The sequence below is a fragment of the Pristiophorus japonicus genome, chromosome 17 (genome assembly GCF_044704955.1).
Source record: "Pristiophorus japonicus isolate sPriJap1 chromosome 17, sPriJap1.hap1, whole genome shotgun sequence".
Classification (NCBI taxonomy): Eukaryota; Metazoa; Chordata; class Chondrichthyes; family Pristiophoridae; genus Pristiophorus; species Pristiophorus japonicus.
The window spans coordinates 96,614,261-96,635,265 of NC_091993.1; the positions used below are offsets into that span (position 1 = coordinate 96,614,261).

Below are 21,005 nucleotides of genomic sequence, written 5' to 3' on the forward strand. Positions count from 1 at the left end.
TTCAAAATATTACATTTTTGTTTTAAATATTTAATTAAATTGTACTTTAATTCATTTTAAATGTTTTTAATTTGGTATGTAAATGTGTGTTTGTGATCCCCATTCATGCTTCTGGAGATTCCGTACGAAAAAGAAATACCCATAAGCATGAATGGGGATCCCCTTTTATCGATCCCAAGGGGTGCTTGCAATCCGTGTGCGCCCCTGGGATACGTGGTCCTTTACCCAGGCATTCCCATAGAAGCCCAGTATCGCGAGTCTCTGTGGATCCCGCGGTAGAAGGTAGGCGTGGACTTTATTTGTGGATTGGAGGCATTTCCCTGTGGAAGCCTCCGACCGCAAATTCAGGCCCATTAAGTCTACCATCAAAAATCAATAATAAAATCTCGTGACGGAGGCAGCATTATTCGCACTGCCAATATCAAATATGAGATTTATATTTAGTAGGCTTTAAGCAATGATATTCTAGCAAATATTCAGCTCCTAGTTCTGTGCACTTTTGCCACCAGGTCCCGCCCACCTGGATTTGTATGCAGGCATTCTCTCTCTCTCTCTCTCTCTCTCTCTCTCTGGCTGTCTTCTCCAAGCACCCTCCAAAATTCAAATATTGATACCAATTTAGCATTCGGCAGCCATTTCCTGCAACCACCCTGGACCTCAGTTTTAAATAAAATATGCCATGGGACAAGGCGGAGCCACCAGCATGCCTACAGCCCCACAAATCCTAATGAAGGTCAATTGAAAAAACTGCCTCAGAAAACTACAGACTTATGGCCATTGGCCAACAATGAGTACACCTTTAGGAGAAAGGAGAGGAAATCGTTTCCTGTTATTGGGGATGCATTGTGCCCCCAACTAGTGACACAGTGTGGCTGCAGTTGCTCCTCTGTAGCCCTCAAAGTGCCATCTATGAATCAGCACTTAATCAGATAGGAGCTGAGAATGGAGAACTCAACCAATCCAGTTACAAGTGGATAAAATAACTTGCATTAAACATTAGAGCTGGGATTGAAGCAGTGGCTCACTGTTGGAACTTGTTACTTCTTCTTCAGAAGAACTATATTTATTTGAGCTTTGGTTTTGTCCTGTCAAGCCCCTGATTTCTGTTTCCCAGCTCTTCTTTGTCCATATATTCTAAGATGGATGTTGATGTGAGACTTGAAATCCAATAGAATTGGACTAAAGGATAGGTACAGGATATATATTTTAAAATAAAATTGCACTATTCTGAGCACATTCATTGGAAATACTTTGGTTGAATTTGTGCAGCTAACTGTTATTTTAAATAAAGATTTGGTCTACTTATCTTGAATTATTTTAATTTTAGCTACCTAGTTATGCCATTTATGGATGCTGATTTGAACAAAGTCATGGGAAAGTTGAATGAAGACAGAATTCAATACCTTTTATATCAGGTATTAAAAGGCCTTAAGGTAAGTAACAAAAAAAAGTCAATAACTTTGAATTTTTTGGAAACTTTATTTAGAAGCATTATGACAAACATGGAAAACAATAAAGTAAATGTTGAACTCCATAGCAAGAATGCAAGTTGAAGTAGGTGAAGTGGCTTTCCGTACAACTTCTGAATGGCGTACAATATCACAGTGACACTGAGTCAGCTTTTGGATAAATACTTGAAGGGAAAGAAATGACAGGGGAGTGGGATTAATTGGATAGTTCTAATAAAGAGCCAACACAGGCACATTGGGCCACATGGCCTCCTTCTGTGCTGAATCATTCTATGATTCTATGTACAACATCGGCATTATTAAACTATGATCCTTTTGCTAGTGGAACTGCTCAAGAGAAGTTGTTTTCTCTCTTTACTTATTGAATGCTTTTTCATTCCATTTGTTTGACTTTCACCTGTGACATTGTGAAACTTAACCTGAGAGTTCAAGTACAAGGATCTGTAATCTCATTTGCAGTGTTGATGGTGTGTTCAATGGTAGGATCTACATCTGTTTTTGAAGGGTAAAACTACTGAATGGAAATTCCATTAGTGTGCGCAAATGTATCCAGACAGGACAAGGAGGCTTTGAGGGTGTCTTTGAAATGTTTCCACTGCCCACCTGGGGCTCACCTACCGTGTAGGAGTTCCCAATAGGGCGCTTGCTTTGGGAGTCAATGGAGCTAGTCGAATGTGGTCAGTGCTTCGATGCTGGGGATGTTGGCCTGATCGAGAATATTGATGTTGGTGCGTCTATCTTCCCAGGGGATTTGCAGGATCTTGTGGGGGCAACGTTGGTGCATCTGGGAATCCCTGGCGCAAGACCGCCTTAAATGGAGGTAGAGCATCCGGGAGGGCACTGAGCACCTCGAGTCTCGTCGCCGAGAGCATGCAGAAAACAAGCTCAGGCAGTGGAAAGAGCATGCGGCAAACCAGACTCCCCACCCACCCTTTCCTTCAATGACTGTTTGTCCCACCTGCAACAGAGACTGTAATTCCCGTATTGGACTGTACAGTCACCTGGGAACTCATTTTTGGAATGGAAGAAAGTCTTCCTTGATTTTGAGGGGACTGCCTATGATGATGTGAACGGACTCGACCATTTGTTGTCAGAATGAATGTGTTTTTTTTATAGTCCGGTTTCTTTGTAGATGTAACATACTGTGTACATCCATCCTTATTATTCTTTTGTTCAGAGCGAATAAGTTAGAGATTTCTGAATGATTTCATATCAAAGGCTTTGTGTGTTCGATCAACAGGAAACCTGCTGCTTGAAAACTAGATCCATTATAATATTTGTGCCCTTTAGATTTGCTGGAATTCTGTTTATGATTAGGGTGAGTTCCAATAAAACTCCTCATAATTGTATGCTGATAGATTAGTTTGTTAGGCATTGCCAACTTTTAAACCCATGATCACGAGAAGATTTATTGCATTTATGCTGTTTGAGTGTTGATTTCTAGTGGGACTTAAACCTGCAATGATAATAGATGTGAGGTTAATTGGTTAATCACCAAGTCATTAAAACATTGAAAAATTCTCATTTTCCCACAAAGTAGGACCTTGCTGTTTGATATAGATTAACGAGTAAAGATTATTTAAATGAGAAGAAAATAAGTAGCACCAAGAAAACACATGAAGACTTTCATCACAAGCTGTATCATCTTTGATAATGGCCCAAGTTTTGGGGGGATATTTGGGTAAAAATAATATGTACAGAGAACAACTAATTAAGAAACATGTCCCTCAATTTTTACATTGGTTGCTGAGATTCCAGGAAGACGTGGGGAATTTGTACCAGGATGCCAGTGGGCAAGCCAGATGTGTGGTACAACAACCCTGGTTCAAGTAGTGACCATTAACTCTATTTGAATTTCCACTTACAAAGCAGATCCTGAGTGACTAAATTATATCTGTTTTATTCTTTCCCCTAGTATCCATTCCTAACAAATGGAGAGTCTGGCAGCTGACTACAAGACTCTGCCACTTTTGAGGAGAGCACAAAATGAAATAATAGCAACTTAGATGTAGTCACTCTTCACTTTGCCTCTTTTCTCTGAACACGCTGTAAGAATTCGGAGCTCACGGTATACTGAACTGGGGTTATCAAACTGCCTTCTGGTACTATGTAACACAGCATGTTAGTATATTGATGCACCACACCATATGCCTGTTCTATGAATTATTTCCATTATGCCTTTTTTAATACTATGGTCTGTGCTCCTCTTTCACAGCTGTCTTTGCTTTACTATGAATAAACCAGAACATTTGATTAATTGAACGAGTTATCAAAATACTTGTGATAATACATACTATTCATTTTGTTTCAGTATATTCATTCAACTGGAATTATCCATAGGGTAAGTGTTTTAAAAGTCTGATTTTTAAATTTCAATGAAAATAGGAAGAAGAGAGAAAAGCTGTACCTTCTGGGCGATTAATTTCATTTGTCTTTCTTATGTTGGGGAAAATGTAGAGTACACAACCTGGTCTCGTTTGCAGATTGCAGATGTGCACTTCAAAGAGTGGGAGAGGGGAGGCGGGGGGGGGGGGGGAGATGACTTGCATCTGTTATTATATTGATTGCTTAATGTCTTAGAAAATAAATCAAGCACACCTAACAGAAATAATTAACATTGGTCATTAGTGCCTGTACTTGGTCTACTGTCATGGCTCTCCCATCAGGGAGCCTTGCAAACAAGACTCTTGTGGCTTTGTTTTGTCCTGAAGGTGTGTAATTTGCTGGAGTCAGTAATCTGAGAGGCTTTTGAAATATATATTAATTGACATGTTTCACTTCTGTGCTGCTTCGGACTAGAAAGAGAAGAGGGGTACATAACCTGAGCTGGCAGCCTTTGTTCCTTACTTTCTCTACGTTGCTGTTCAGCGATCTGAAGTGTGGGGCTAAAAGGACACGTCATGGGTTCAATCCCATGTAATACTTGTCATCATGGATGCATGGCTTAAAGATACAAAAGAAAATTGATGGGACTTTGGAACCTTTTTATTGTTTTTAAACAGACGGAGTAAAGTTAAGTGAAGTAGGTTGAGCGTTCGAAATCCGGAGTTCCACAATTCAGAATGTTCTGGAATCTGGACACCGGGCTAATCCATGACGGGGTCGTCCGGAAACTGGAAAATATTCCGAAAGCCAGACTCTCCCGCATCGGCGGTCCAACTTCGCCCCGACCCTCGGCGGCCTGACCTCGCCTCTTCCTCCCCTCCCCCCCCCCCCCCCCCCCACCCCCACGGCGGACCGACTTTGCCCCCCTTACCTCAGCTGCCCGATCACACCAACCTCGGCCTGGGCAAAGATATTCCGAAATCTGGAACGGCCTTGGTCTCGAGGTTTCCGGATTTCGGACGCTCAACCTGTATTGCGATCTAACTAAATCTGTATAATTTTACTTTGTGATAAATATGGAATCATTAGTTTTTAGTCCAAGCTAATGGTTTGTTACCATTGTGTTTTCCATCAGTTGGGATGATCCGGAATGTATGGCAGTATCCCCTACAATTTCTAGTGTATATCCCAATAATGTTCACTCGGGCCTGCTATGCCAGAGGTTTTACATACTACAGTCAGCTTTTAGTTCGTAAAAATATATGCCTGCCTATGGAAGCTGGCTTTTGCATCGCACGTATGTACAAAATATTAGGGGAGAGCACAATTATAAAATCTAACTTGCTTGTGTTCAGAGGAGCCAAAACTTATTGGTTTGACTGGCATTGTGGAGATTGCTCGATTCTACTCCACCATACTGTGTAATTTCAACAGCAGTGGTGCAGCAGGCCCTACTGACAAATTCCTGTCCCTATATCTCGCCCATTGAGACATTCCTTGCAGGAATCCTGGCCATCTACCCTTTGACTATTCTGCTGTATTTCATTGCCTGTGAGGGGATGGACTGGGGTTAAGAAACCAGCTGATGTGCTTGCCCTACTGTCTGTAGTACTGCAACCTATCAAAAAGAGGAGAGAGGTGAAAGTATTAACTGTGCAGTAGCAGTAGGATCACCAAAGAGAATAAAGGAGGAAGAGGCCATCACTTTCTCTCCCATGCACTCATGCAGAGTCATTTGCAGAATTATTTTTTAACATCTTCAGGGAGCGCTTATGCCCTCTTTAGCCCCTCCCCCTTTAAGGGTTGTAACAATGGGTCCACTGTAGCACCACTGGATTTTCCAGGTGACTCCTCTCAAAGGACTGGCTTTTTAGTTTCTGAATAGCTCCATGGGATGAAGGTTATATTCGCAGCAGCAAAAAATAAATCAACCTGATTAGGAGAACAATAATATACATTGGCTACCTGGTTACTGCTGGCTATGAAGCTTGTTCTTTTTCTAGGGTATCATGTCATGGGTGAATGATTAATCCTTTTATTGTTACTGGACAGCACATAAAAATTCCACCATGTCTGAGTACACTTCAGCAGATCAGCCTCACCAAACACTTTTTTGTAATGAACTAAACTATTAAGCAGGTTTATTATTCATTAATGGAGTTGTTTACAGAAGCAGCAATATGAGGGAAGAGCTGATTCTGTTCAAATACAGCTATCTGATTCCTGAGTCAGCCAAGAGGTACAAGGGCAGATTTTCCTGTTGTTCTGCTTAGTATAAAGAATTACCTAAGTACAAATCCTGAAGGAAAATTGGACAAAGAGGATTACAGAACCATAATGGAGCTTGCCAAATTTTATAAGCGTGCAATCTTCTCTGACAAGAACCTACTGCAGGAAATTGCCCCTAACTATTCACTGACTGGCAATTTACTCTACTGCATCTCAACAATATGACACAATCCCAGTCTCTGAACAGCACCCTTAATATATCACTGTGACATTTTTTAAATTTCCCATATTACCATTCCTGTGGTATCTCCAAAGCTGCGTTTATAATATTCAAGGCCCGTGTTACCCTTGCCAATTCCCAAAGCACCAGATCTTCCCAGCTACCAGCCTTGGTAAATCTTGGCACATTTTTTTTCCTGGGCTGCAGCCACCTGCACAAGACTTGTGCATCAGAAATCCCTGCATATTTCTGCCTGCAGCATTTGTTAGTTATGCTGCCTAACATATTTTATGGGTTGTTTCAGGGAAATTATTTATTTGTTTTCTGTATCTTCTAATTATCTTCCCAGCCTAAGGCAATGGATTTTAGCGTCCATCAAATGACTAGCCTATTTAAACAGAGAAGGTTAGGTAAATATAATTGTTCAGTTGATGAAAATAAAATCATATATATTTTCCAGGTTCATTATGAAATATTAAATATTTACTCAACAATTTTCAAATTTAGCACAATTCTTCCCATATAATTTCTGTGGCCCCAAGTTTCCACACGCAGCAAAACAGGTGCCCCTCCGAGCTGGGCGCCCGTTTTTCGCGCCGAAAACGGCGCCTGAAAAAAAACGTGCTATTCTCGAGCGCTTTGCAGCTCGATGTCTGCTTGGCACAGCGCACAGGGGGCGGAGCCTACCACTCGCGCCGATTTTGTAAGTAGGAGGGGGGCGGGTACAATTTAAATGAGTTTTTTTCGTGCCGGCAACCCTGCGCGTGCTCGTTGGAGCGTTCGCGCACGCGCAGTCTGAAATAAACATTGGCACTCGGCCATTTTAAAAAGTGCTGCAGAAAAAGTGAAAATTTGTTTATTGAACCCTTGCAAAGGCTTGTATTTTAATTTTCTTGATATTTCTGTGTGTGAGGGAGTGCATTCTGTAATTAAAGATAGACTGTGATAAACGGGACACATGCATTTGTTTGAGACTATTCAAATTCTTTGTAGCTGTTCAATTTTTAACATTTTTTAATAAAACCACATTGCCCTTCCATGATCAGCACTGAGGCTTCTTGCAGCTTTCTCCCCCTGCCGTCCGTCGGGCCTGACGGCAAACGGCTGCCTCAAGTATTGAGGCTTCTTGCAGCTTTTTCCCTCCCTCCCCCTGCCAACGGTCGGTCCCGACGGCAAACCGCTGCCTGAAAGGCCTGCCTGAAGCACTTTCACACAAGTAGGAACATGGTTTATTTAATCTTTTCTTTGCTTATAAATTTTTATTCAGGTTGCATTTATTTGTATAATATTTGTATAAGTATAACTAAGGATTTATTGTAGAATTTAATGACTTCCCTTCCCCCCTCTTTCCCCCCCCCCCCCCCCCCCCACCTCGTTCCCGACACCTAATTTGTAACCTGCGCCTGATTTTTTAATGTGTAGACAAGGTTTTTTCAAACCTACAAAAATCTTCACTTGCTCCATTCTAAGTTAGTTTGGAGTACGTTTTCACTGTGGAAACTTTCAAATCAGGCGTCAGTGGCCGGACACGCCCCCTTTTGGAAAAAAAAATTCTGTTCAAAAGTGAAACTGTTCTACCTGACTAGAACTGCAGAAAACTTAAATGTGAAGAATTCCGATTTCTAAGTTACTCCGTTCTCCACCAGTTGCTCCTAAAAATCAGGAGCAAATCATGTGGAAACTTAGGGCCTGTGTGTTTAAGGGTTGCTAGAGAGAGAATATTTGGAACAATCACATATCACATTCATCTTAATGACATAGATGCCATTTTTTTGACTTTTTTTCATTACACTGTAGCATATGTAGGCAGTTTAAAAAAAAATCAACAACCATGTCAATGCCTCTAGTGTGAAAAAACTAAAATTTAAGTAAACCCGGAAGCCCTGATCAGGTATTGCTAAGCTTGAATCCTGAAAGCCTGAAAATTGGAGGAGGAAAGAAAGACTGAGAGAAGTATAAAGTTCCACAGTTTTTAAAATCCTGGAAACAAATAATGTCTTAATTTTAACGTGGTGGAGATGTATAATAATGCATTTGGAACTTTGAAGAAGCAAGTAAGGAATTCAGAATACAAATTTTTTTTATTCGTTACTGGGCATCGTGGCAAGGCCAGCATTTATTGCCCATCCCTAATCTCTTTTTGGAAAAGGGCGGTGAGCCGCCTTCTTGAACCGCTGCAGTCCTTGTGGTTAAGGTGCTCCCACAGTGCTGTTAGGGAGGGAGTTCCAGGATTTTGATTCAGCGACGATGAAGGAACGGCGCTATATTTCCAAGTCAGGATGGTGTGTAACTTGGAGGGGAACTTGCAGGTGATGGTGTTTCCAGGCGCCTGCTGCCCTCATCCTTCTAGATGGTAGAGGTTGCGGGTTTAGGAAGTGTTGTCGAAGAATTGGTGAGTTGCTACACTGTAGTCACGATGCGTCGGTGATGGAGGGAGTGAATGTTTAATGTGGTAGATGGGGTGCCAATCAAGCAGACTGCATTGGGATGCCAATCACGCAGACTGCATTGGCCTGCATAGTGTCGAGTTTCTTGAGTGTTGTTGGAGCTGCACTCATCCAGGCAAGTGGCAATTATTCCATCACGCTCCTGATTTGTATCTTGTAGATGGTGGAAAGGCTTTGAGGAGTCGGGAGGTGAGACACTCGCTGTAGAATACACAGCCTCTGACCTGCTCTTGCAGCCACAGTTTATGTGGCTGGTCCAGTTAAGTTTCTGGTCAATGGTGAACCCCAGGATGTTGGTAATGCCGTTAAATGTCATGGGACGGTAGTTAGACTCTCTCTTGGAGATAGTCATTGCCTGGCATTTGTGTGACGCAAAGGTTACTTGCCACTTATCAGTCCAAGCCCGAATATTGTCCAGATCTTACTGCATGCGGGCATGAATGGCTTCATTATCTGGGGAGTTGCGAATGGACCTGAACACTGCAATCATCAGCGAACATCCCCACTTCTGACCTTATGATGGAGGGAAGGCCATTGATGAAGCAGCTGAAAATGTTTGGGCTAAGGACACTGGCCTGAGGAACTCGCAGTGATGTCCTGGGCCTGAGATGATTGACCTCCAACAACCACAACCATCTTCCTTTGTGCTAGATATGACTCTAGCCACTGGAGAGTTTCCCCCCTGATTCCCATTGACTTCAATTTTACAAGGGCTCCTTGATGCCCCACTCTTGTCAAATGCTGCCTTGATGTCGAGGGCAGTCACTCTCACCTCAACTCTGGAATTCAGCTCTTTTTTTGTTTGGACCAAGGCTATAATGAGGTCTGGAGCAGAGTGTTCCTGGCAGAACCCAATCTGCAGTCAAGAAAGAGAGAGAGAGAGAGAGCAGAAAAATTGTGAGAGAAAGGAAGGTTACAGGATAATGGTGACAGAAAGGTTATGACAGTGAGAAACTGAAAAGGTTTTCCAGACACTTGGTCAAAGACAATGCCTATCTAAGCGAGTAATATGTACCATCATTTAATATTTCATAATGTAGGATTGATAGTGGGAGCAACACTGATGCAGGCTTTTTACAAAAAAAGATCGACTCTGCACTTTCTTGCTGGTGTTTTGAACAGCCAAGGCTGTTTCCAGTAGCAACTGTGATTGTTGTGTTTTCTAAAGCATAAAAGCAGTACTGATGAGTACTAACCCCTAACAATCTGGACATGCCCATCAGATTATATAATTAGGATATCCTGTCAGATTTTTTTTATATGCTTGCAAGCAAGAAAATCTACAATACTGAAAACCATAATAAAAATTTAGGTTTGCACAACAATTTTGCTGAAGATATTTTTCTGAAAAGAGGGTTAGAAATGATTAATTTTACTGTTTACATGTTGAATTATTACTAATATTGGAAGAGTTAGTAAATGTATTTAAAAAAAAAATTATTAGCACTAGCTCAAGATCAGTAATTGAAACAAAAAGAAAAGGTTACGAATGCTCAGTTTGAAATGGTTGAATTTAACAAAAAGCACATACGGAGCTATATTTGGACTGCACCATGATTTTCAACTACAGTAGATGCAATAGTCTGAGATAATTTGAATTGAAATGTTTATTACGTGATAGTGCCTATGGCTTTTGACATTCTCATCCGGAAAAACTAGGTCTGGCTTAAATGGTACAGGCATGTCCAGTAACGTTCCCACTGATTTAGATCCAAGAGGGTTAAACCTAGTGAAGATGTCAGACCGATCTTTTGCTTTTCATATATTCCTAGAATTATTTAATAGTTGGAAAATCAATACATTAGCAATCTTATGCTAATTACATTCCATGAAAAAAACACATTATACAGAATAATTTGCAACAGTTACTCTGCAGAGGCTTTTGTTTTTTTTGTAAGAATTACATTTGTGTTTCTGTGTAATTGACTGTAGGTTCCCATTGCGTTCATGGTTATGTGTTAACCTGGTCACACAGCAAATATTGCAATTGTTGAAATATTAGTTACTATATTTATGTTGAACTTTTTTCTGCTTTTAGGATTTGAAACCTGGTAATTTGGCTATAAATAAAGATTGTGGGTTGAAGGTAATTGAAAGATATTTTGTTTCAATATGTAGTAAATATATTTTACTTTGCTGTCTAATATCGAAGAGTTTCAGATTCAATTTCCTCTTTTTTTTAAACTTTAAATTCCAATTAGTTTAACTGCAAAATGTAATATGGTTGTACACTGAAGGTAAAGTGCAGAAACTTGTGTAACTTTTATCTGCGAATATAACTTTAATGTTTACATAGAATTAGATATAAATTATTACATGGAAACAGGCTATTTGGACCATTCAGTTCACATTGGTGTTTTTCCTCCACACAAACAGTAGTCCTAATTCTACGTGCCTGCTTTGTTCCCAAATCTCATTATCCTGCTTTCCTTCAATCATCTATCTAACCTATTCTTAGTTATTGACAGTCTCTGCTTCAATCACTAATTCTGCAAGTACATTCCACAGTCTCCGAACCTTCGATGTATAAAAAACAAGTTTCTCCTCCTTGCCCTAAATCTCTTGCATTCATCTTTTATCTCTACCTCTTCATTCTTGACCCATCAATCACTGGGATTCTACCATCCTGTCCCACCCTTTCAAAATTTTAAACACTTCTATAAAATCACTCAATAATCTCCTCTGTTCTAATGAAAGCAGCAACCATTTTCAAGTCTTTCTTCATATTTGTATATACTCATACCAAGCAGCATCCAGGTGAATCTCCGCTGTATCTCTCTCTTGCCTCCTCCTTCCTGCATATCCGTACTCTGTTACATCTTGGTTTTTTAATTTATATTTCTTGCCATAAAACCATGACCATATCCACTTGAAATGCTACTTTTAATGACTAGTGAACTTGAACCACCAAATCCCTTTGATCTTCCACATCACCCAGCTTTGTCCATTCAAAGAATAATTATGACTTTTTTGTTTTTAAAAAAACACCTCACACTGACACTGATTCCACTTTCTTAACAATATCTCCTTGCAGCTTCCTTTGGTCCTCAGAATTATTTACTATGCCTCCTGTTTAGTATTGTCTGCAAATTTAGACAACACGCCCTATATCCACATTACTGATGTGTCTAGTGAACTGAAGCAGTGCAATCTCAGAACAGAACCCTGTGAGATTCTGTGATCCACTCTGAGAAACTGCTCTTGACTCATTGGTCCCAATATCTATGGGAGGGAGGAGGGGGAAGGATGCGGGGGAAATCCGGCAAGGGCAGGGGCGTGGAGGTTCTGTTGAATTTACCGGCAAGACCTCATAATTTTATTTCTATTTCCAGTAAAATCCCAAGGAAATTCGAGGCCAGTATCATCTGGCCTGATGGGAAACTGACCTGTCAGTCCCAGAATGTTAATTTAAGATATGGGCTAGAATTTCGCCGACTTTGCGACTGGGTTTTCGCTGTGATTTGACCCTCTGCGGTGAAAACTTGGTCAGCAGGATCTTCAGGGTACCTTTTTGCGGCGGAGCTTCCACGTGCCGCCGGGGAGAGGAGCACCATCGTGCAACACCGCAAATAGCGTTTGCGATCGATTTTTGGCGCTCTCTGGACCCTTATTTTGCGCCCAGAATACCGACAGGCTGCGCCGCAGGCTTTACCCGGTCAGCAGCGATGGAGACCTGCAAAAAAGGTTAAGTTAAAGTTTTTATTTTTTAATTCTTTTGCAGTGATTTAGTAGGTAAGGGTTTTGTGAATGTTTTGTGAATTTTTTTTTTGTTTTTTGCAATTTTTTTTTTGCTGTTTTTTTTTTTCCCCCCCCTTCCCAAGACTCCTCTCGCAGTGCTATCGGCCCCAGACAAAAGTTGCTGAAATTCACAGTTTGTGCCGCAAATCCTCATGCAACGGCAATTTTTACCGATGCACAAATTAAAGGTCGAAAACAGTAGCGAAGCGAAAATGGTAATTTTGGAGTAAAACTAAAAATCTAGCCCAAGGACTTTTACAGAACACTCCTCCAGTCAGATTTTCTACCTTCAGAAGATTTGCAGTTAGTGAGTTATCTCCAAAGTTTTGACAAACTAAACTTATGGCTTTCATTACAGTCTAAAACAGATGGAAAAGGTTTATTGTCTCCTCTAAATACTGTAATAGATTTCAACCTTTCTGCCAAGGGATTTTGAAGGAGAGTAGATTTCAGTTTTTGAGATGATACTGGTCTGGGAGACTTTAAAAGCCATAACTAGTGTAAGCAGGTAATGAAAAGTGGCTGGATCACAGCTGATAGGTTTGCTCCTTACACTGCAACAAAATCTGGATAAGTTGAAGAATGGTTTTGCTGTGCCTTTCAAAATTAAACTGCACATCAATATTTATGTTTACTGTCTTTGTCCATTGGGTTTGCAATGTTATGCTATCTAAATGTATACAAAACTGCAGTTCATGTTGCTGCAAGGAGTTCTGAACTGTCCGAGTAAGATATTTAAAAAAATCTACTTTAACATTTTAAGGTGTTCATTCCAAGACAAAGTAGTACATCTCTCCAATTCCACTCACTGTTCTCATCTCCTCTCCTGAAGGCAGTGACTCATAATTCGGTACAGTTTCAAAGTACAGATCCCACCCCACAGCTGGCCAAGAATGGGGAGACACTTTTCGAGGACACTGAGGCAGTCACGGCCCGCTGGAAGGAACACTTCGAAGATCTCCTTAATCGAGACTCTGCCTTTGACACGAGTGCCCTCGACTCCATCCCGCAGCATGCTACCCGCCACCATCTCAGCAATACCCCAGCCCTGCACGAGGTAGAAAAGGCCATCCGTCAGCTCAAGAACAACAAGGCATCAGGAGCAGATGGAATCCCCGCTGAGGCACAATTGGCTCGAATGCATGACCTCATCTCTCTCATCTGGAAGGAGGAGTGCATGCCGAGAGATCTCAGAGATGCCGTAATCATGACCATCTTTAAAAAAGGGAACAAGTCTGACTGCAGCAACTACAGAGGAATCTCCGTTGTCAGCCACTGGGAAAGTCATTGTTAGAATCCTCCTCAACCGTCTTCTCCTTGTGGCTGAGGAGCTCCTCCGGGAGTCACAGTGTGGATTCTGTCCACTACGAGGTACAACGGACATGATCTTCACTGCGCGACAACTGCAAGAGAAATGCAGGGAACAGCATCAACCGTTGTACATGGCCTCCTTTGACCTCACAAAGGCCTTTGAAACTGTTAACCGCGAGGGACAATGGAGCATCCTCCTCCGTTTCGGCTGCCCCCAAAAGTTTGTCGTCATCCTCCGTCTACTCCACGACGATATGCAAGCCGTGATCCTGACCAACAGATCCACCACGGACCCAATCCACGTCCAGACCAGGGTCGAGCAGGGCTGCGTCATTGCGCTAACACTCTTCTCGATCTTCCTCGCTGCAGTGCTCCATCTCGCGCTCAACAAGCTCCCCGCTGGAGTGGAACTAAACTATAGAACCAGTGGGAACCTGTTGAACCTTTATCACCTCCAGGCTAGATCCAAGACCGTCCCATCTTCTGTCGTCGAACTACAGTATGCGGACGATGCTTACGTCTGTGCACATTCAGAGGCTGAATTCCAAGCCATCATCAACATCTTCACCGAGGCATACGAAAGCATGGGCCTTGCACTAAACATCCATAAGACAAAGGTCCTCCACCAACCTGACCCCGCCACACAGCACTGCCCCCGTTCATCAAAATCCACGGCACGGCCTTGGACAACGTGGACCACTTTCCATACCTCGGGAGCCTACTTTCAGCAAGGGCAGACATCGACGACGAGGTCCAATACCGCCTCCAGTGCACCAGCACAGCCTTCAGATGCCTGAGGGAGAGAGTGTTCGAGGATCAGGCCCTCAAATCTGGCACCAAGCTTATGGTCTACAGGGTTGTAGTGATACCCGCCCTCCTGTATGGCTGAGCCATGGACCATATACAGCAGACACCTCAAATCGCAGGTGAAATACCACCAACGATGTCTCCGAAAGATCCTGCAAATCCCCTGGGAGGATAGGCGCACTAACATCCGTGTTCTCGATCAGGCCAACATCCCCAGCATCGAAGCATTGACCACACTCGACCAACTCCGTTGGGCGGGCCACATTGTCCGCATGCTCGACACAAGACTCCCAAAGCAAGTGCTCTACTCTGAACTCCTACACGGCAAGTGAGTCCCAGGTGGGCAGAGGAAACATTTCAAGGACACCCTCAAAGCCTCCTTGATAAAGTGCAACATCCCCACCGACACCTGGGAATCCCTGGCCAAAGACCGCCCAAAGTGGAGGAAGTGCATCCGGGAGGGTGCTGAGCACCTCGAGTCTCATCGCTGAGAGCATACAGAAAACAAGCGCAGGCAGCGGAAGGAGCATGCGACAAACCAGACTCCCCACCCACCCTTTCCTTCAACGTCTATCTGTCCCACCTGTGACCGAGATTGTAATTCCCATATTGGACTTTACAGTCACCTGAGAACTCACTTTTAGAATGGAAGCAAGTCTTCCTCGAGGGACTGCCTATGATGATGATGATGATGATGATGATGACAGTTCCAAAGGTGCTGACAGCCCTCATTACCCAACTAGTCATTCCTCACAAGAGCCCAAGCACACCATGTCATCTTTCTTTATTAAATCTCATCTGCTTCCCATCACAGACCTCTAACAGGAGGAATTGTTGGGTAGAAGGACATCAGTTTTCAGCAATACTTGTGTTTTATCATCTGTTCACCAGCAGGGGGTTTGGCATGTGTGCATTTATAGGCTTGCCTTTAGCTGTAGCCCAACTACAAATAGACTAGTATTTCCTACACATGTAGAGCTAAAATATTTGGTTAGTTCTGCTGACCAGAAAAGTGAGAGAACCTCCTTGCTATGATTCTAAAAGCTCGTTACTTTTTAATTATGTCAAGTGAAGCTTGTGTAAACCTGTGGAATGTGATGTATTTTAGCAATTTAATGCATCTCAAATACAGTTACCTATTGGTTTCATATATTTGTCATTTTAAAAAAAAAAAAGCTTGAATTAACCAGAAAGTCATGTTTCAAATTGGATCTGAATATTTGTCTGACACTGTAGATCATTGACTTTGGTCTTGCCAGACAGACGGATTCGGAGATGACCGGGTATGTGGTCACTCGTTGGTACCGTGCGCCTGAAGTCATCCTGAACTGGATGCACTACACTCAGACTGGTGAGTCCCCATCATGTATAATCAGTTATTTATTTACAGGTCAAAATATTTTTATCATAACATGAGTTAAACTGATTTTGTATATACATGTTTAAACCACTTTAATATAAGATGAGAACTAAAAACAGAAAATGCTGGAATACACAGCAAGTCAGTCAACATCTGTACATTTGCTCACTTACTGGGGTCTCTCTTTTTACTGCTATAGCTTGGATAAAAAATACTTCTGTTTACAGACCATGAGGGACTTGCATATTTTGTGTTTTGGGTTTCAGATTTCCAGAAGTGGTAGATTTTGTTGTTCTGAGCTTTTATTTCTGTAACTAAATTAAAGAATCTTGTTAATTTTATTACTGTATATATGGTGTTCTGTACTGCTATTTAAATGGTTTGACATTGACTTAGCTGCTGACTGTGAGCAAAGTAGTTTGTTAGCAAAATGTAGCTAACCTAGTGAACAGAAGGTTCAATTTGAAGGAGGTTTTCAAGTGTCCTACCAATAAAAATGTTTTATGAGCCATAAGCCATAAAATTGAGATTCAGTGATGCACACAGTAAGAAAAGTTATGAAACACTTCAGGTTTTATGGCCCTCGATGTCTCATAATGCTCACTTACTGGGGTCCCTCTTTTTACTGTAACCAACATTGGAAATATTGCCACTTTGTATTACCGATGTAATGTCAGCTATCTTCATTCGACTCGTCCTTTTATCCCCTCGGCTATTTTATTCCATATCCTGATTGATTCCTGGATAATGTTCTCTGCACTCATAAGGCTCCAAGACAGTAACAGCAATGTAATGCAGACTTTAGAAACATAGAACCAATAATAAATGGCTTCTGCGAGTGCTTGCGGCAGATCCATTGGGCAAATCATGCATGGCTGTCTAAATTCCATTGGGTATGGATGCCAAAATATTTTAATATTCATTTATACGGCTGACGGGCAGATAAAACAGCAAAGTAACACACCAGTGATATGTTGCAGCACCCTGCAGAGCACCTTGCTGTTTTTAAAAAAAAAAAAAATGTTCTCTGGATGTAAGTGACACTGGCAAGGCCGCATTTGTTGCCTTGAGAAGGTGGTGGGCCGATTTTTGTGGAATTTGTTTTAATAACTGACTGCTCGGTTATTCCCTGCCCCTCCAGAGACAGCCAGTCTATAGAGGGCGCTAGCAGTGCCTGGAGATCACTGAATATATAATGAAGGTTCCCTGAGGAAAATCTGCCGATTGAAGAAAATTCATGCCTGATGCTGGAAGCACATCACAGCTGAGCCAGATCCTGTTCACATCAGACAACCACATATATATTTCTTTAACTCTAACTTTAACCCCATCATGTGGTCCAAAAGCACAGCACACTATTTTGTTTATTTTGTAACCTGAAGGAATGCAGATAACAGCTTTTCCCCATTTTTGTTTTCAATTTCAGTTGATATTTGGTCTGTTGGTTGTATTTTTGCTGAAATGATTAATGGCAAGACACTGTTCAAAGGAAAAGACTGTATCCTTTTTCCAGCATTGGTCATGTAGCTCATGTGTACCTAGTGCAGGCCCCTACTTGTCTAGGCCTAACTTTATAATTTGATTAAAGTAACAATATATGACTTAAAGTGTGGTGGATTATTAATTTTGTAATCTGCAAATGACACTGATATAGCTTCATATGATTTTGGGTTGTGGTCATCATCAATATTTGTAATATTTTATTAATAGAATTATCAACTTGGAAAGTGTCCCCAAATGGTTCAGTAAGAATGGAACTGCCTAGTGTGTAATAGTCATACAGACCTAGATAGCACCAGAGTCAAATATCTGGTCAATGCTGTGTTAGGTAATGATAAGGGCGCAACAATTTTCATCAACGGCCCTGGGTAGGGTAGGGACAAATTAGCCAATAATTTGCATTGATTCCTGCTGAATAGCGTGCATGTGTCGATGTCAACTGGGGACAGCTGTGGCTTGGCAGTACAGTCTCCTGCAGTTAAGTAGCCTGTTCGCTCTTTGTCTAAACTCACACATGAAGAATGGCTACTTAATGTACATTTACTCTGCAACTGCTGGGTTGGTGTTTGTTTTGTACCAATGCTGCAATTATAGTGTAAATGCAGCTGGAATCTGAAGTCTGGACTCAATCTCAGACACAAGCAAAGTGGGGTGAGAATTCCTGAAGGAGAGTCTCACTCGATTTAAAAATTCTCATCCTGGTTTACAAATCACTCCATGGCCTTGCCCCTCCCTATCTCTGTAATCTTTTTCAGCCTCACAATCCCACAAGATGTCTGCGCTCCTCAAATTCTGGCCTCTTGACCATCTCACATTATAACTGCTCACCTCTCTACCTCTCTCTCCTCCTTTTTAAGGCGCTCGTTAAAACCTACCTCTTTAAACAAGCTTTTGATCATCTGCCTTAATTTCTTCTGTGGCTTGGTGTCAAATTTATCTGTTTGTCTGTAACACAGTTGTGTAACACTGTTGTGAAGCACCTTGGGACGTTTTACTACGTTAAAGGCACTATATAAATAAAAGTTATTATTACTGCACTTTACTTCAATATTATGGAACCCCTTAGTCCAACACGAGTCCGTAATTTTTGCAAACAAGTGGAAAAAATTGGAACTAAAAATGAACAATTTGAGAGTAGCATGATGTGGGAAACATTTAACCCACTGGATTTTGGAATTGTGGGTTGCCTTCTGATGCCACTGTTAATTATTTTCTTTATCCCATTTCTTCACGTTGGATTCATTGTTTTCTGTACGATTTGTATTTCCTATTGATTCAAGTGCTTTATTTAATTTGCATGTTTATGTTTTGAAAAAGTTATTTTTTGGCAGATGAGTCTCATTTGTTGTTCAGTCTAGTAAAGTGCAGTAATAATAACAATAACTTGTATTTATATAGCGCCTTTAACGTAGTGAAATGTCCCAAGGCGCTTTGTGATAAAAATTTGACACCGAGCCGCATAAGTAGAAATTAGCACAGGTGACCAAAAGCTTGGTCAAAGAGGTATGTTTTAAGGAGCGTCTTGAAGGAAGGCAGGGAGTTCCAGAGCTTGGGCCTAGGCAACAGAAGGCATGGCCACCAATGGTTGAGCGATTTATAATCAGGGATGCTCAGAAGGGCAGAATTAGAGGAGCGCGGACATCTCGAGGGAGGGGTGGGGGGCATTTGTGGGGCTGGAGGAGATTACAGAGATAAGGAGGGGTGAGGCCATGGAGGGATTTGAAAATAAGGATGACAATTTTGACATTGAGGCATTGCTTAACCAGAAGCCAATGTAGGTCAGTGAGCACAGGGGTGATGGGTGAGCGGGACTTGGTGTGAGTTAGGACACTGGCAGCCAAGTTTTGGATCACCTCTAGTTTACGTAGGGTAAAATGTGGGAGACCAGCCAGGAGTGCATTGGAATAGTCACGTCTAGAGGTAACAAAGGCGCATGGATGAGTCTACCTATATCAATAGTGCTCTCTATTGAATTACTACAGTATATGCATCGTGTGCCCGAAATTAGAATATTTTAGTTTACCCTGCTTTTAGTAACAATTATATACAAATTAAGTATTTGATAAATGTCTGTTTTAATAGCAGAAATTGATTCTTGACCAAAAGAGTCAGACCTTGATCAGCTAGCACAGATTATGAAGGTAACAGGAACTCCTGGACCCGATTTCATTCAAAAATTAGAAAGCATTGAGGTAATGCAACATTTCAGTCATTTTACACACTGCACATTGCATTCACTTTGATGAGGTACATTTAAATTTTACAATACATTATTTCATTCTTACTGTCCTTTTCAAATGACTTTTTAAGGATGCACTGTAATAATTATGCAGCTGCTGTTGCATCTGGCTTAAACAAAGCCACTTTTAGGTTTTTCAATGTGCTTCCATTAACAGTGTATTGCAAGGTTAGCCATTGGTCCCTGCTATCCTGAATTTCTAAATATCAGCCAATGAGTTATTAATAATTACAATTATAAAATGTTCTTAAAATGCTATCAATATATGGGCCTGAAGTTGTTGCTCGTTTCCACTCATACTTCTAGCGCAATTTGCCCCAAATCGGCCAAACCAAGGCAAATGAGGAATTTCAGGCGCAAATTACGTCTAGTGCAAATCACAATTCCGTGATATTTTGCGCTGGTTTATAAAACATCACACCAGCCCTGCGTGCAAAACTGGCCACACCCCCAGATCGAATTAATTACCATGGCACGTTTCCACTAATTGCGCCCGTTTGCGAGACTTCAAAGAGGCTCTTAAAATTAAGTTTCTTTTAGGTGCAAGGGCACTAAAAGACACCTTTTTTAATCTTTAAAATTTTTTTAAGAAACTGACTACTGTTCAGTGTTCCCTATAATTTCTTTTTGGTGTGCGGTCCCTATAAATTTGCTGCGCAGTATCTTTTCCAGCGGAAACAGCTGCTGAGCGGTCTGTGCGAATCTCCCGATTGGTGCGCAGACGAGCACTTTTAGTGAGAACATTGCTGTACACCAATGTAAGTGGTTCTGTAATTTTTTTAAAAGTAATTTTCAGTGGTTTAAAATTGGGTTACTCACAGTTACACTCGGTGGGCTAGACACTCGGATTAAAAATGCTTATTTCTTTGTGATCAACTTATTTTCAGCTGTATTCATCAAACTGCACCAGGTTACCACTCTTAAATATATCGAGGATTATTTGAATGCAAAAATTCTTTTCAAAATAATTACGTTCTAAACCGTTGCCCGTTTGCGCTGGCTCATGGAAGATTTTACATTTGGCAATATGTAAATGAGTTTGAGCAGAAACTTGAGCAAAAAATTCACTTTGCAAAACTAGCGCAATTTTGAGTGCAATTTGGGCCCGGATTGCCGATTGTACTCAAAGCGGAAACTCTTGGCCATTATTTTCAAATTGATTAAGTCAATTTAATTTATACTTGATGCAGGTGTCCCTATATGTTCTTAAGTTAGTCGTCAGTGCTTTACCAATCTCTAATGTATTACATCTTCATGCACACTTCTCCTATTTCTTTCTGTTTTAAATGTTTGAATAATTCTGTTATTAACTTTGCTGCTCAACTTATTTTCAATATTTCACTTCACACTCTCTGACCAA

The 21,005-nt window shown here is 41.3% G+C and overlaps 1 protein-coding gene across 1 annotated transcript in view; it reads left to right on the plus strand.

Moving 5' to 3' along the window:
- The window catches only part of LOC139227870 (mitogen-activated protein kinase 12-like), a 63,974-nt gene that overhangs the window by 19,008 nt on the left and 23,961 nt on the right, over window positions 1–21,005 (plus strand). Inside the window, exons 4-9 of the mRNA XM_070858959.1 lie at window positions 1,328–1,433; window positions 3,781–3,810; window positions 10,729–10,776; window positions 15,783–15,897; window positions 17,333–17,404; window positions 19,519–19,598. Coding sequence (XP_070715060.1) covers window positions 1,328–1,433; window positions 3,781–3,810; window positions 10,729–10,776; window positions 15,783–15,897; window positions 17,333–17,404; window positions 19,519–19,598 — 451 coding nt within the window. The remainder of the gene's footprint in view (window positions 1–1,327; window positions 1,434–3,780; window positions 3,811–10,728; window positions 10,777–15,782; window positions 15,898–17,332; window positions 17,405–19,518; window positions 19,599–21,005) is intronic.